A 17,846-nucleotide genomic window follows, 5' to 3' on the forward strand; every position below is an offset into this window, starting at 1 on the left:
ACTGAATGAATAAATCCTTTGATTGAAGTAACCCCTGGTGTTTTAAAAGTTTTCCATTTAATATATATATTGTTGCCCTCTTTATTGTTAGGTATGATATTTTAAGTACTATTTCAAGTGTATAATTAGACATCAAAGATGAAGGTGGTATGAATCTAAAAAGTTTAATTCTTTTAAAAAATATACCCTAAAATGAACAAAATAAGTACTTAATCAACCATCATAACTGAAGCCCCAAAAAACAGTGGAATTTTGGTCTTCTCATATCAATGGTACCTTTAGCTCTTAATTCTATGCGATGCTTACAAAGGCTCTGAGTCCAAAAAAGTCTAAATGTTTGTGAATCATTTAAGTACAAGGGCCATTCTACTAATTGCAAAGGTGAGAAAGAAAGAAATTTGAACACGAATCTCAGTGTGTTTCTATGGCATTCAGCAAACATTCTGGACTAACTGCACACCAGGTTTTGTACTGCGCATGAGAAATTCAGATTAACAAGAGGACATAGTAGCCTACTGAATGCTTTTACCAGAATGCTTTAAATTTCTGGCTTTCTCCTCGGAATTCTGATATTTCAATTCCAATTCTTTTTTATCTTCTTCTAGAAGCTCCAGTTGCTGTTTGAGGTTGTGTATCTCTTTGTGGAGTGTTTCATTTTCTAGTTGTTCTTCTAATTCTTTGACCTGTAAGTTATAAACAGACTTTTATTGAATGATAAAGTTTTTCCTGTGTCAAGGACAAGAAAGGGACAAAAGAAATGTTTCCCATTTACTTTGCACTTCATAGCAAAGAGATTCCAATGCGTCTTTAAAACTATACACATTCTGGGATACATATAATACCTCAAATCATTATCAGCTAGGATTCAGTAAAAATGTACTACAGAACTATATATCCCAGGTAATTTAATTTTTAATGTGAGTCAAAAAAGTAATACCATACCTTAAAATTTTATTTAAAATAGACAAGTACTTTCATACCCGTTTTCAAGAGAAAAATTCAGATAATACTAAAACAGACCCTTGGGGGACAATTTGGTAATAAGCATTAAAAACCATTAAAAAAAAGAAGAAGAAAGAAGGAAAGGCCCTTTGACTTAGTAATACTACTTTAAAAAATATTCATTTTAAAAGAGGAGAGAGCAAAAAGACTGATTTGCTGTTCCAGCTATTCACGCATTCATTGGTTGTTTCTTGTATGTGGTCTGACCAGGGATCGAACCCCCAAACTTGTTGTACTGGGACGATGCTCTAACCAACTGAGCTGCCCAGCCAGGGCCCAGTAATACTACTATTGGAATCTGTTTTAAAGAAGTAATAAGACAAGCATTCAAATATATTCACTAAAGTATTCTTTGTGACAGGGAAAAACTGGAAATAACCTAAATGCCTGCCAATATCACTGATTTAATAAGTGCTAATGTGCTCACTAAATCAAATAATATGCAACTATTTAAAAATCCTATAGCTCATTATACACTGACAAAGGAAGACATATTAATTTTATAAATTTCATTTATTTATTTATTTACTTATTTTTAGAAAGAAGGGAAGGGAGAGAGAATGAGAGGGAGAGACATCAGTGTGTGGTTGCTTCTCACACACTCCTCACTGGGGACCTGGCCTGCCACCCAGGCAAGTGCCCTGACTGGGGATCGAACCAGTGACCCTTCGGTTTGCAGTATGGTACTCAATCCACTGAGCCATACCAGCCAGGGCAATATATTATTAATTTAAAAAATCAGGTTATAGAACAGCATGGTATGATTCCATTTAAACTGTATTCATAGAAATATATATATATATATATATACATGAGGTTTAGATAAGCATCGAAACATGAGATGCTTGGATAATCTTAATTTTCTTCTTTAACTTTTCCTATATTTAAAAAATTTATTAGAAGGGATAGGTCATCTTTGTACTCATAAAAATAATATGGCTGTGTTTAAAAACTGCTAATTCTGTAAGTGGACTTACAGACAGGCGAGAAATATTTTACACACCACAGACATGAATGTCGTCCAGAGAAACTGTACGGTGTAACGTAACAGTCTGAGAGGTGAGGACTGCTGTGACTCATTCTCGACTCTCATACCTGACCCTCAGCACCTCTCCCCGCCAACCTCGGGCTCGTGCCCAGCAATTCGGTCCCGCCCGGCAGGTCCTCCTCTGCAGCAGTTACTGAGAGTTCCCTGCAAGCAGCAGGGCTCTTCAGAACCCCCGCATTCTAGAACAGCTAGGTAAACACAGCACTCTTTCATTTTCGCTTTATTTAAAATGATAATCCTGCATGTGGGGGGTGGGGATTCTTTCTCTCCCACCCTCTGTGCATATACCAGCATCTCTTACTGGGGGAAAACAATAACAACAACGACAACAACAACAACAACTCAACCTCATGGACAACTTTGTAAACGCTTCAGAAATCCCCAAGGATCAACTGTCAATATTGTTCCTTACAGAGACTGCGACAAATGGTAACGAATAGCAGCTAACAGCCTTTCCTTCACAAGCTAGGTACACTGTAAGCAGTCCAAATATTGGTGTGATTTCTCCGAAGTGGTTTCTTTAACTGGAAAGCCTCTGTTCCAGCCCTGGGCCTCTGCCGCTCTCCCGCCCCCACTCACCGGCCACGCTGATTATCCTTCTGGCCGGGCACACCCAGGTAGGCTGTGCCGGCCAGAGCTGGAGCGGCTCCACTCAAACAAAGGGAAATAACCACGTAGGACGTCTTTAAACACACACATTTGTGCAAGTCGACAAAACCAGAAATTTCCTCTGAGCAAACCAACATGGGCCTTCCTGCCCTCTCCGAAGAAAGCCTACGCCCTCCCACAAGCTCTCTGAGAGCGATACTCCCCTGCGCACCCCCGGGTCCCGCACGGGGTGCGCTGGATGCATTATCCGAGCTTTTCTTAAGCCGTCTTTCTTTCCCTCCCTCCTTCTGTACTTTTGGACAGTTTAAAACAATAAGGCACTGTAAATTTTAGTTGGACACTAAATTATTTTTTCCCAAGAGGTGAAAAGACAGAGACTTGGTAACTTGGGCGAAACGTGGAACTCTAGGGCCTAGACTAACTGCTCTCAGTGTGTGTGTGTGTGTGTGTGTGTGTGTGTTCAGGCCCCAGAAGAAAACCCGTTACCTTTTGCTGATGCTGGATTCTCTCTTCCTCAAGGAGCTGGGTGAGCTTGGCGTTTTCATCTAGAGCTTTCAGAAGCTGCTGGTCAGGAGCGGAGCTCTGCAGCAGAAGGCAGCTCTGTCTCTTCAGCTTGTTTTGTTCAATGAACATCTGCAAAAGTTAGTGACGGAAATGGAGATGCCCGTCCACCTCCGCCACTGCAGCTGCGGCAACAGGGAAGCAGCTGGAGTGTTTAGCAAAAAGGTAAAGGCAGTTTCTGAGTTCTGGAACTTAACGGCTTTAGAAGGAATGATTACTGTTCATAACCTTTTATACAGTCTTCAGTACCTGTACCCTTGCCCCCAACCAGGTACAAGAATTGAGCCCTACACTTCAGTTTTTAATACTGTATTATCTTTTAAATCCATTAATACTAACAGTGGTAGCCAATATTTATGAAGAGCTTATCTTATGCCAGGTACTCTGCTAAATATTCATTTTAATTTGAATATTTTATCTTAATTATTATTTTGAATTATGCATTATTTTAATCCTTGCATTAATCCTATGAGTTACATGCTTCTGCTGTGACTAGCTAACACTCACTACACTCTATGGACACTTCATCATTTTACATGTATTTTGTCATCTAATCCTTAAAACCACACTGTCAAGTTGATGCTGTTTTTATCCATTTTTACTAAGAAGGTAAATGAACCTCAGGGGGTTAAGTAACTTTCTTCCCAAGGACACAGGTCAGTGGCAAAACCGGAATTTAAATGCAGATCTATCTGCTTCACAAACCCAAGCTCTTGATCACCTGGCTAATCTCACCCACTATTCAGGAGACCTAAGGTTTTGTTTTAAAGCAATTAGTTGTGCCCCCCCCCCCCCCCCCCCCCCCCCCCCGCTGATGAAGCAGTTACCAGTAGGACTGTAAAGAAGGGGAGAGGTACAGTAATACTTATGAGGCACTTTATTAAGCAATTTACATATATCATTGATTGAATCTTCACAACTTCCTATGATTAAAGACAACATTATTTTCTATTCACCTGTTATTTCTTTTCCTTAATGCCCTACACAAATTATCCAGGGGGTGATCGTGTTTGGTTTTGAGAGTGTGTTTATTAAAGCTGGGGACGGTGAAACCAGGAAGGGTTCAGGGCAGAAGCAGCGACAGGAGAGCCTAGGCGGGGCTGCGGAGATGCTGTAGGAAAGAAGTGAGGCGAGGTGGGGATGTTTTAGCTCACTGGGAAGTCAGAGAAAATGGGGCAGGTTCAGGGGATTAGTCCCAGAACAGCTGTCGCTGCCCACTGCTCCCCTGGCTGTAAGTCTCCTGGGGTCCCTCAGAGTGAAGGAGAGGGAAGAAAGGCGTGGGCGTGCTCCAGAGAGAGAGAGAGAGGGAGAGAGGGAGAGTGAGAGACAGAGAGAGAGAGAGTGAGAGAGAGAGACAGAGAGAAAGAGAGAGAGAGCGAGCATGCCCTGGGTCCTCCCTCGTGAGGGTTTTAAAGGCTGGGATTTTAGGGGAGGATCTCAGAATACTCAGCAGCTTTATCATGATGCGCCAAAATGAGATTTATTCCCTTAACTTCATCAGTCCTGGGGTGTGGTTGGCAGGGAAGGCATTAACTGCATTTTTTTCTCTCTCCCTGAGTAGGGTGATATAAACTACTTACCCTCTGGCTGGGTAAGAGAAATATAAACCATTCACTCTTAGGTGTCCTGGGTCAGGAAGACAGGATTTGGTAGAATCCAAGCCGTAAACTGCTTGGCCATTTAACTATCTGTCCCAGTTTCCCTACTCCACTTGCCCTGGCTTACTAGCCTGCCTCACTCCCGCTCGGAGACTTCCATCCCTGAAATCTTCTACTGGGGCGACAAGGAAAGCAGAGAAGGCTTCAGTGCTGATCCGAGGGAGACAAGGGAATGAATGGGGTCTGTGCCTGGGGCAGGGGCTATGAGCTAACGCTCCCAAAACAGGGAGAGGCCGGCATCCCTGAAGCATCGTCATCCCGATGGGAAATCATGGCATCCAGGATGGGTGATCATCGATCACATTTTTGTTTTTTTAAATGGACAAGCAGAAGTAGGTGTAAGGGAGAAATTTTCATGTTTTTATTTTATACATTTGAGAATGGTTTGTGTTCTTTTACAAGGCACATATTCCTTTTGTAATTAAATACATCCAGTAAATTGACGTTAACAATCCATTTCTAAGTCTCTAGACAGCAGGTTCCAAGGTTCCGAAGGGCAGCGGTCACATTTGCCTTCTTCCCCATCGTATCCCCACCACCGGCAGTGTCTGGTGCAATGCGGTGTTTGCCAAATGCACTCAGTCCCCACCATATCCCCACCATCGATCAGCAGTGTCTGGTGCAATGCGGTGTTTGCCAAATGCACTAGTTCCCCACCATATCCCCACCACCGGCAGTGTCTGGTGCAATGCGGTGTTTGCCGACCGCACTCGGGAACAAACTGCCAGAAAGGCGGCCCTTCTCTCGGTGAACGAAGTCATGTACCTTTTAGCCTCGGTCATCTGTTGAAAACCTGAGAACTGGTAAACCACGCACAAGGGAAGATACACTGGTCCCAGCCCAGCTCGACCTTTCTTCTCTCTACTCTGTGGGCCAGTCTGGGCCCCGTGGCGTTGTCGGGCCCACTGCCCAGTATTTACTTGGCCAGCGGCACTGAGCCCACTGTCCGGCATTTACACTGCCAGCGGCACTGAGCCCACTGCCCGGCATTTACGCGGCCAGCGGCACTGAGCCCACTGCCCGGCATTTACGCAGCCAGCGGCACTGAGCCCACTGCCCGGCATTTACGCGGCCAGCGGCACTGAGCCCACTGCCCAGCATTTACGCGGCCAGCGGCACACGCGCCAGGCTCTCGCCTTCCCTCCTCCAACATCCATCTCCTCCTTCCGAACGGCAGAAACCCGTTCTCACGTTCTCGGCAGAGTCTTGCTCCTCCCGCCTGTCTTCTCCGCTATAGCACGGCCTTCGAGTTTCCTTGGAGCTGCTTTGTGTTCTCACATCCCTCCACGCACGATGGGGGTGGAGCGCTGAAAATGTCTCTCCGAACGAGCCCCTGGCGGTCAGGTCAGTGTCGGCGAACATTTGCAGTTTCGCAGCGGAGGCGTCGCCCCATTATCTCTGCTCTCCCTCCCCTCAGCTGTTTACTTAGATCCATTATTTATGCTGCCGCAGCTTTTTCCAAAGAACTCGGAGACACTCCAGCTCCTTTTTCTTTCTTCCGAGTAATAAGAGGACAGTATTTACTCACCTTTCATTAAACTCTCTGAATAAAATGAATCATAACATTTCAAATCAGATCTTCTTGGGCTAAACCTTTTATAGAGTTCATTACTAGCCCGGCTCCATTCAAGCACAGAACGGCTCTCGCGCAAAGCCATAATCTGATTTTTAAATGTTATTCCCATGACCCCACGCTTTGTCTTCTTTCTGTGCTGTGGCCACTTCCACCTAAGAATGTTCTACAATTCCTTGGCTACTTTTCTTCAACCTACAGTATGCACACAGATTCAAAATAATTACACTTGATGGAACTCTCAGGTCTGGCAGCTCCCCATCGTGAGCTGCCAGGGTGCAGTCAACTGGTACCTCATCACTCCCTGGAAGCCAGTCCCAGGGCCGCGGAATACCCAATGCCCATGTCAACAAAGGTAAGCTGGAACGTGAGACGCTCCAAGCTTATCTCTGACATGAAAGGAACATCATTGCTCCGGTGAAAGGCTGAGATAGTGGATGTACAGTGTGGCAATGCGCCACGGCACGCAGGAGAATCAACTCACGTAATGCGAGCACTGGATAAGCAGCCGAAGGGAAATACCAAGACCATGATACTGTTACTGGAGATGGTATCTGGAGAGGTAACCTCGATTCGTAAGGCCATTGGACACAGACAAAAGTCCTATACTCCAGCTGGACTTGTCCATCAAAGGTTATGAGTATCCCTGGATAGAACTTCTTTCCCCATCCATGTGTAGCCTTTTAGAGTTTACAAAATACCTTTGAGAAGTTGTGCCATTTGAATTTAAAATCCACTTGGCTCTGTCAGCATTATCACCCATCTCATAGACAGTGAAAGCGAAGCCCCAGGCAGCTAAGAGACAGCTGTATGGTTATACAACTGGGAGCTGACCGACGTGCCAAAATTTGAACCCAGATCTGATACCAAGTTCAGTGAACTGGACTGTAATCCATAGCTGCCTGCCTAACCCGGCTGATCCTTAATTCAAAGTGGTAAGTTCTTATTCAACCTAAAGAAAAATACTCTGATGTGTCATCTGCAAAGTTGTTTAAGAAATACAAATTGAAAACTAGGTCTCCACAAGATACTGACTTACCTCTTGTGCAAATGACTCTGCTTTCTTTCGAAGGTCCTTCTCCAGTTCCAAGTTCACTTGCATTTCCTCGTACTCCTCTACTGCCAGCATGGACACTTGAGAAGACAAGGGGCGGGGGCGGGGAATGGACAATACGCCACACAGATTATCAGGAATGTGGATGAAAATAGTGTTAAAAACATTCTTTATACAGGCGCATAAGCACTCTCCACCGTTGCTGGATGGAACGTAAACCGATAAAACCCTCTGGAGGGTGATGTGAATCAAAATCTAAAGTTATTCATACTCTTTGACTCAACGATGCCACTTTTAGGAATAATGTGTTTATCCTCCTAAGAGAGTAATTGGTGACCATGCACAAGGACTTAGTGGTGGAGATGCCTCCGCATCGTGGCTGGAAACAGTCACATAATGGTCTCACGTGGAAGGACCAACGGAGTATAGTATGTACAAGACATAGTATTCTGCCATCCAAGTTATACTGTAGAAGCATATTTATTGAATGAAAAGGCATTCGCGGTATCTTAAATGAGTCCATTTTGTTTTTTTTTTTAAAGCTACATACTCAACACACTAACAAGGCATTTCACTGAAGAGGAAACATGTAAAAGGCCCATAAACATGTGGAAAAATACCTTCGTTAGTAAACAGGAAATGCAAAGTAAAACACAGATACCTTCCTATACTCACCAGACTCGACTGGCAAAAAATTAAAAGTACACATCAAGTCTGGAGATTATAGAGAACAAACAGGAACAAACACGCAGCTACCAGTAATGTAAACTTACAGATCTACTTAAAAAGTAATTTGGTATTAGGGACTGAAATACACATAAAAGTTTACATTTGTCGTATACCCTGGTGACACTCTTGGACATACGCACCAGGAGACATGAATAAGAATTTTCATAACAATATGACTTGGAATAGCAAACAACGGGAAAAAACTCAGGCATCCACCAATAGGATACGGGCTAAGAGAATTTTGATGCAGACACTGAATGAAATATGATACTGCAGTGCAAATAAACACACCACAGCAAAACCCTTCATCACGGACAGACCTCACAAACATGAAGTTGAAGAGGCACATGTGCAAAATTATAGCATTTTACAAAGTTCAAAAACACACAAAATTAAACAACGTGCTGTAGTCTAAGGATGCAAACGTATTTGGCAGAATTAAAAATTAAACATGATAAAAATCCAAGGGATGGGTATGCATAGAGAAAGGTGTTCAGGAACTTGGAAGGTACTAATGATTAAAGAGACCATTTTGCTGGTATTTTCTTTGTCTTCCATATATGTTATAAACATTTTTAACTAACAACTTAATGTATATGTAGCCTTTTTAAGATCGGAAAATATATACTAAAATGTCGACAGTGCTAATTTCTAGATTGGAAAGATTGAGAGTATTTTTTTCCTTTTTTTGGTATGAACCTGTACTTTCCACCAAAGTACATTATCCAAATAAAAGGAAAAACAGGCATAAGTTATTTTGAAGTGTTCTCCGTGTTTACAAAGAAGAGAAACAGCCTCGGACCCATGCAGGCCCACAGTCAGAGCCCTGAACTGAAGAGTCACGACAGGACAGAAATCTCCGGGGGAGGGTCCCGTCACATAAGAGCACACGCATTACTCAGAATTCCTGACATCTGGTGTTCCATTTCATTAAAGAACGATACAGTCGAGACAGGGAGTGATGACGCCATTAGCAGTGAGACACAACGCAGGTGGCTGTCGCTCTGGTCTCTCGGCCTGCTCCTGGCGGGGCACCTGCGATTCCGAGCTGAGTCGCCTCGATACCGTCTCGGAAAAGGCCTTCTTTAATGGCCGTTTTCAAGCGCGGCTCCGCCGGGCCCTTCAGTCCTAACTGACTAAGGACCGGTTTGCGGTGTAATGACAGGGAATTTCAGACTCCGCACTCTGTCAATCGGCTGCCCGCTCGGGGGGAAGACGAACAGTCTTACTCGGGTAAAGCCATCAGAGTGGTGGTTGGTGATGTGAATTACAGGTCCCTGAGAGCTCCGTTATTTTCAGAGCTATTTTTAAAGGAAATTTCATGAAGGAAACAAAGACTGAGCGGCAACTATCTGAAGCCCCGGGCAGGATAACTGGCTCTGCTGTCGATGTGCAGAACACTGGAATAAGAAGTGAGTGTTCATGTGTCCCGGTCCCTTTCACCCGGATTCTGACAGGAGTCAGTTTGGTCCGAGCTGTGTGTGTGTTTATATAATCTCCCTCCCTCCTCCAGGGAGAGGGGCTCTCCGAAGGCAAGATCCACGTGGTCAACCTTCGTAGAACCCTCCGTTCCTAGCCCAGGGCATCAAGACTGAGATGTCTTCTACGCCAGTTCTACCTTCTTGGAGGCAGAAAGAGCTGAGGACACGTTACAGCTGAGTGCATCTCCCACACTCAACTACAAGGCTCTTCGTTTATTCCAAAATCTCAAGTCATGAGCGATGCTAAGATGGAGAACTAGCATCAAAAACAGGGAAGGCCCTGGGTCAGAAAGATTTCCTTTCAGTGTTGTAGCTCCTGGACTGGGAAAGGAAGGGACCAGAGGACAAAACCACAGCCAGTCCTCTGTCTCAGAATGTTTGCAGGGCCGCACTTTAGCGTCACTCCCTTGTCCTAAACCAGGGGACACAAAAAACAGCGCCGTGAGACTAGACCCTGCGTTTTACGACAAGGATTAAGATCAAACTGCAGTTTTCTCCAGAAGTCGCCTTGGAGAAATTTCCTTCTCGCCAGCAGACCACGTCTGCTTCTCCTGAGGAGTGGGTCCATGTTTACGGGATTCGTATAGATGACCGTGAATTTGCGAGGTGGTCACGGGAGCCTGCGCTGGCCCTGCGGCAGCTCGGAGTCAGGTTCCAGGCACACAGGCGGGGACGCGTCTGCACCTTGCGTAGCGGTACGTGCTCGCACCTTCCCTTGGTCCTGTCTTCCACAGCCTCCTAATCTAAAACACTTTCCTATCATGCTGCATGTATTATGTAGATATCCTCTCTCTTCTGGATTCAAAAGAGGTTTACTAAACAAATGTGCCAAATATACAAATACTGAGGGCACAGCCAATATGGCCATGGTCCCAGGATAGATGTAGGATGGATAAATATTTAGGTCAAAAGCTTCAAAATGAGCAGGTTGCGAGTCTCTTAAGTAGAAGCACTTGTGAATGTTCCAAGACCGTAAGGTGAGTGAGGAAACGGAAATGAGAGAGACCCATTGCTGTAAGTTAGGAAAACACAATACAGGAGAAGATTCTTGCTGCAAGGGTCTTTAGACACATTTATAAAACACAATATATACGTATGTACACACAAAGTTAGTTATATATGCACTCGAGGAAAAAAAAACTGGAAACACATACCTCTATTGCATTTTTCTAAGACTTTCCTCTGATCAAGAAGTTCTGAATTTAAAGCCTCTTTCTCTTGCTTAACTTTATTTACCTAAAAATGTGGGATTTTGAGGAGAGAAAACACCCAAAGTTGTAAGACATGACATATGGTGATGTGTGATATGCAAATTGCTGTTCAACTTGCAATAAGGAGTTAACAATTTAAAGTAGGATTTGGCTGCCCTGCATCAGGCTTTTATTACGGCTCTTATTAAAGCTGTAAAGGAGCTATTGAAGTCAGGATGCACGACTGGTAGAGAATTTATTTATATATCCCAAATGGCATTGGCTCTGGTCTCTACACACGGCAGTGTTCTAACTAGCCAGTGTAAAGGACTGATATTTTTAATGCAAAAATCCCACTACAGAGCACTCAGAAAATACATGAGTCATTTAGAGATCCAACACCCAATTTTGGTATTTATTTTAAACTTTGATGATAGTTGGCTTAAGTAAAACATACATAAATTTTTTAAGTTAAAAACTGTTTTCAATTTGGATGACTTTTGGTTTAAATAAGATACATATGATAATATTCCCCCCAAACTTAAAATGTCTGAAATAATTTTTTTTCATCTACCAATGAGATGAGAATATCATAGTTAAAAAAAAATGTAAAGCTATACATATCAAAGCAGAAAAATCCCAAATGCATTATGTAGAATGTAAAATGCAGGTTAAGTTTATACGGTTTAAAAACACTCAAAATGCTATGCATTGTAGTACGAATATAAACACATGTGCTGCAATGATAAAACTTAAAATCAGAATAACTGCTGTTTGGGGAAATGCAAGTAAGGAGAAAAAGACACCTGGGTTTCAATACTCCCTGAATGTTTTATGTATTAAGGTAGACAGCAGGCATGTAGATGTTCATTATTTTGTTTTTTATACTTTTCAGATGCTTGAAACAGTCATCACAAAAGTAACTTCTGAAACAGCTTCCAGTCACACCTCCACGTGGGAGGGAGAGAAGCATCGATCAGCGACGACAGCTGAGGAACGCCGTGCATCAGAATGCGCCTCTCTCCGTGGCTGAGAAACAAGCTGAGACTGTGGTCCTGACAAGGACTCTGACCCTCTGGATGCATCGACACCTCGGGTAGTCTCCGAACTGACTTCTTTCAGTATAACCCACACTTTCGGCTTTGGCCTCACTTGGTAACTGCTATAAAACGCCCAGCAGGAATGCCATTTCCAAAACATCACCCTTCTTCCCATTCCCTGGGATGTTCTGCCACTATAAGTGGAAACCCCTGGGGCTGAGAGGCTGGTGGGCACGGCTCCCCCAGCCTGCTCACACTGTGGCCCTCGAGGAAACCAGAGCACGGGGATGGGAACTGATCAGGCGAGGCCGCTCACTGAAAGGATCGATGATACCTCGGCACACCTGTAAGGCCTCTGAGGGATCTCAAGGTGCTACGGCACATCGATCGGCAGGCTCTGGGCTACAGAGACTGAGAACCATCGACAAAGGCAGATCCCTGAAGCCATGTGCAAAGAAAGGCAATTATGTACTCCTGCTCTTAAAGACAATTCAAAAATAAAAAGGAACAGGTTCTCTAAATACCTACTTGAACCCCTTCTACCATCTATCACCTATGCCTGTGTTGGGGGTACATGGGGGGCAGCCTCTCCCAACTGAGCCAGCCACGCACCGGAGAAGCAAAATACTCCTCTCCCAGCAGCAATAAGGTGTATGGCCTAAATTCAAGATGCCATTTGCACAAACGGGCCTCCCACGGTCAAACCGAAGGGGCAAGAGGGAGCACTTCGATGCTACTTCCGTCCCAAGTTAAACAGTGGGTATACGAAGGGTCAGGATCTGATTTTCTAGACCTTTCTGCAGGTCTGAGAGAGAGGGGAGAAGAGGCAATCAGAACCGGTACTTGGCTCACGTGTCAGACCTCAGCTTTCAAAGGGAAGTTCTCAGTGTGGCCCGCCCCCGAGCCCCTTGAAAACACAGAAGGCCTCGCCTGCCAGGCCTAAGATACGTACTTCTTCCATTACTTCTACAAGTTTGCTCTTGAGGTTTTCCAGTTCAATGGCTAACATCTTCTTCTCCTCCTGAACAGATACAATTTGATCTCGAAGTTCTGCATTTTAAAAGAAAAAAGCAAAGGAAAAAAATATAAATAAACATATTTTTAAAAGAAATCAATCTTGTCAAAAGAATGGCAAAGGCCAGCCCAGGTGCAGCTCATAGTCAGGTTTTTTTTTTTTAAGATTTTATTTATTTATTTTTAGAGAGGGAAGGGAGGGAGAAAGAGAGAGAGAAAGAGAAACATCAATGTGCAGTTGCTGGGGGTCATGGCCTGCAACCCAGGCATGTGCCCTGACTGGGAATCAAACCTGTGACACTTTGGTTCGCAGCCAGTGCTCAATCCACTGAGCTACGCCAGCCAGGTAGGTTATTTAATAATTAAAAGAAAAATGGGCCCTGCTGGTGTGGCTCAGTGGATTGAGCGCAGGCTGTGAAACGAAGGGTCGCCGGTTTGATTCCCAGGCAGGGCACATGCCTGGATTTCAGGCCAGATCCCCAGTGGAGGCCAGGTGAGAGGCAACCGCACACTGATGTTTCTTTCCCTCTCTTTCACCCTCCCTTCCCCTCTCTCTAAAAATAAATAATTAAAATACTTAAAAAAAAAAAAAAGAAAAGCAGCAGCAAAGGACAATGCAAATGTCATGTCTGTGGCCTCCAGCAACGGCCTTTTTAGTCATTTCAAGTCACGCAGACTCACTGTGTTAAATGCACCGGATCACGCTTTCTTCGCGTTCCACCAAACCCACAGTCAAGAAAACTATCTGGCATTTTAGAAGCAAATTTTTTTTCAGCTTTCAAACAAACTGTTTAAGCTTTAAGACAAATTAAGGCATTGTGGTAATTTCTTTTCTATTTTATAATGGCCATGGACTCTTGTCACAATACAATATAAACAATTGGGCAGTTAATAATTTGGAGACTTTGATTTGAAGAAAAATATCCTGATTTGCTGCCAATTTATAGCCCTTAAATATTATTTTAACTGACTCAAAAATATAACCTATTTGAAAAAGGGTTAATTCTAGTAATTTTCTCTCCAGAGTTGTGGGTGTTTTGTTTCTTAATTTATTTCATATTTCTGGTTACTGGGATTTAATGAAAACTGTGTTATTAAAATGAAAATATTAGCCACTGTAAGTGCAAAAGCTTCTGGTGTGAGATTTAAGTTACTTCCCCACTCGAATGTTTAAAAATATACATGGATTAACACAGAATACTCGAATTTATACCCAGGCTTCTGGTTTTGCCACTTAGTTCTTAACTGCTCTTAATTTCTTACCTTTCTGCAAGGACAATAAGAAACCTGCTATGTGGTTATTTATAAATTAAATCAAACTTTTTACATGGACCCACTTAACGGAGTTCTCAGAGACTTATTTCAAAATCACTTTGTCTACTGGCTGCCGACCCTGAGTGAAGCGCGAGAGACCGTGCTGTTCAGGACCTACCAGGAGGGAGCATTATGGACAAAAGAAAACCCTTTAAACTTCCTCTGTCTTCACCAACATAAACATTGTTTTGTCCTAGGTTAAGAGAGGGAAGAGTCGATTAAAGATGACTCTCTTTATATAATCATCCCTTGGTATCTGTGGGAATTGGTTCCAGGACCTCTCAGACAGCAAAATCCACGAATGCCATCATATAAAATGGCATATAAAATGGCATAGTGTCTGCATACAACCCGAGCACATCCTCCTGTTATACTTTAAATAATCTCTAGATATAATACCTAATGCAATGTAAATGTTATGTAAGTAATTCGTATACTTTATTGTTTAAGAAACACTCTGTATGTGTTCAGTACAGATGCAATCATCTTAGGTCGAACGACACAGTACGTATCAACGACAACAAAAGCTTCTTCTTCCAAATATTCTCTATCTGCCCTTGGTTGGATGCTCATATGCGGAACCCACTGAAATGAAGGGTTGACTATACTTTCTTCTTAATACTTCCAACTGAAACTTTGTCTACCAAGCTAACGAGAATTGCTTTTGACATGGGCACTAAGTTAAAATACGCCAGTAGTTACTGAAACAAAATCTCTCTCCTACACCTTTAGCATTCGCAATGCGTATATATGTTTATGAATGAGCGTGAACTTAATAAGTGCATCATATGATCTTGCCTAACACCAGGTCTTGCTCATCAACACAGCTGTTCAGTACTGCATATTGCTTACAGCTCGTTCCCTGAATTAGGTGAGAAGCCCTTTGAGGGCAGATACGAAGCAATTTGGGGAGGAATCTCCCCCTAAAGATTCCAGCAGAGAACCACACTCAGAAGTTGTGGACCAAATAGATTTTTTATTCATTCTTTCTTTCATTTCGTTTTATTTTCACCAAGAATATCTTAACCTACAGTCCATATTCTTAAGAAGTTTATAGACTAACTGGCTGTTTGTCAAGACGGTGCTTTCAAAAACGCCTAGATGAGAAAACAACTCATCAAGCACAAATGTTACACCCGATCGTGATTCTCAGCCACACTATACCTTAGGACACTGAAACCACAATTTTTTCAAGATAAAACCCAGACTTCGGTATTTTTGTGCAACCAGGGTCGATAAACATGATCAAAACTAAGCTCAGTGATTAAGCCTGAAGCCCCACCTTTGATCTGCTTCTGACACTGCACCGAGACACACGTGTCAGCGGTGGCCTCTGGGTCTGCCGCTGAATCTTCCTCATCGATGTTTATCTCTTCGGTGATGACATCGGGTCCCAGCTTGGCCATATATAACATGCTGATTCTTTTCAATGTCTTGTTTTCTTTATTTAGCTAAGGCAAGACATAAAAAACAGTCCTTTTAACAGCAGTCAAATGAGTATCTTGGGGTTTTAAACAGCAGACAAATTAAGTGTATTTTTTGTCTTGCCTATTCATTAACATTCACAGCATGATACAACAATGAGAAAATTCATTAAATAAGGTTTTATTTACGCTTTTTAATAATATTAAGATTATTGCTTTAAGGAAGACCCGATGCCTGGATTACAGCCAGCAGCACGTGAGAAGGCTAGTTCTAACTGGTAAGAAATAGAAGGAGAATGAAGATAAAACACCAGCACAGACTAAACCAAAGATCAGTTTGATTGTCTTAATGAAGGCACTTTATTTCAAGCCAGTGTTTTCTTGGTCGCTGTGCTGTGCACACCTTCTAAAGGTCTGTTCACCCAACATTCCCTCTGTTCTGGGCGCTGCCACACCTCTTCATTGTCCCTGTGGGGACAGTCATGCTCCCCCCAAACACAGCTAATTGGTGTGTGCCCCGGGCTTGGCCAAGTGGACCCCTTCTCTAGGGATCTGCAGGCTGGAGCAGTGAGCTCAGTTTCTTTCCACTGGATGCGCAGAAGCTGTTGGCAGCCACATTCCACGACTGAATTGAGGAGGAGGGGAAGGCAGTCTGTATGGAGCAGAGCTACACGGGAGCTGGTGTGAGGAGAGAAGCGGAGAAAAGCAGTGGGCTAGGGCTTCCCACAGGGCTGCAGCCCGTTCCTCAACTGCTTCTAGCTCGCAGGTTCTGTGGGATTCTCCAGTCCCTCGGTAACAAATCCTACTTCTTTTTCTTCTCCGGCTCGAGCTAGTTCAAGACGTGTTGCTATCTGCACAGCGAGTTCTAGTGATACGCAATGTAAGAAAGTTCAAGGTATGTTTCCATTATCTCTATAAAGGCTTTGAATTCATAGCAGAGAGGAGGACTCCAAATTCATGAGCATATTTGTTATTCATTAATGTAGAAATAAGCTGGTTTTTTGTTTCAGTTGCTCAACTTCTGTAGCTCCTGTGTTTATGTTCATATAAACATTTGTACAAAGCACACACGAGGACTAAACATGATCTGAGGTTCACAGGGGAAAAACAGAGTTTTTCTGGTGTTTTCTATTCTGAAGACTAAAAAATAAAAGTCTTCTCTTGTTTGAGTACATGAACATATTTATAAGATTGATTTTTCTAGTATAAAATGTAAGATACAGAAATGCAAATGTATTTCCTTTACTAAGGGCCACTGACTACCAAAAAAGTTCTGAATTTAATAAGTGACATTGAAAATAAACAGAGAAACATAATTCATTGAAAAGGCCCCTGCCCTTCCCTACAGTAACCCTTATACCAGAATGAGATGTTTAGCCTAGTACTTTTGTAGCTTCGGCCCTTCGTTTGTAATCGTAGTTAGGATCCCTCAGGGATTCTCTCAGGGAAAGCCCAGCCCACTTCAGTGTGGGAGATCGAATTCTTGCTCGATGACATTGAATCTAAATGTGTCCGAAGTCGCCTGCTCTAGAGCACAAGAGGCGCTTCCTTGCTGGGGAATCAGGAAGAAGCTCCAAGAAATGGCTCTGAATTCTTCCATGGATTCCTGTTGGGAAGCCTGGTGAGGTCTTTTCAGGGCTGAGACACAGCCCTTCATGCCCCAGCCCTCCAGCTTCTGGCTCCCACATCACACTGAAGACCAGGAGTAAGATACAGAGGCCCAGGGCTGCCCAACCCCTCCTCCTTAAAACGGAGAGTGCAGGTGAACACCACTGGGGGCGGAGTGGGCTCTGAGCCGTGAAAGCTACGGCGCATACAGCACTAGAGACTCGGAGATCCTCGTCGATTCTGTCCCGACCGGTGTGCCTCAGTGTGCTGGGCATTGTCCCACCAGGTGAAAGGTGGCCGGGTCAGGGTCCATGCTGGGGTGCGGGGTGCAGGTTCCACCACCAGGGCTTGTGCAAGAGGCAACCAATCAGTGTTTCTCTCTCACATCGGTGTTTCTCTCCCTCTCTTCCTCCCTCCCTTCCCCTCTCTCTAAAAATATGTAAAATCTTTTTTTTTTTTTAAAAAAAGATCCTCGTCAATTCTCAAGCAATGCCATTTTTTATGAATGTTAAAAACAGTAACAATTTGAGAAAAAAAGGAA

General features: G+C 43.5%; 1 protein-coding gene across 3 annotated transcripts in view; it reads right to left on the minus strand.

The window, feature by feature from the left end:
• The window catches only part of SHTN1 (shootin 1), a 93,768-nt gene that overhangs the window by 41,477 nt on the left and 34,445 nt on the right, over positions 1 to 17,846 (minus strand). For all 3 annotated transcript variants that reach the window (XM_028513527.2, XM_028513525.2, XM_036027369.1), the window contains exons 5-10: positions 15,556 to 15,724; positions 12,898 to 12,995; positions 10,870 to 10,951; positions 7,491 to 7,585; positions 3,146 to 3,292; positions 530 to 683 (exon numbers count right to left, since the gene is read on the minus strand). In XM_028513527.2, coding sequence (XP_028369328.1) covers positions 530 to 683; positions 3,146 to 3,292; positions 7,491 to 7,585; positions 10,870 to 10,951; positions 12,898 to 12,995; positions 15,556 to 15,724 — 745 coding nt within the window. The remainder of the gene's footprint in view (positions 1 to 529; positions 684 to 3,145; positions 3,293 to 7,490; positions 7,586 to 10,869; positions 10,952 to 12,897; positions 12,996 to 15,555; positions 15,725 to 17,846) is intronic.

Source organism: Phyllostomus discolor, chromosome 5 (genome assembly GCF_004126475.2).
Source record: "Phyllostomus discolor isolate MPI-MPIP mPhyDis1 chromosome 5, mPhyDis1.pri.v3, whole genome shotgun sequence".
NCBI lineage: Eukaryota > Metazoa > Chordata > Mammalia > Chiroptera > Phyllostomidae > Phyllostomus > Phyllostomus discolor.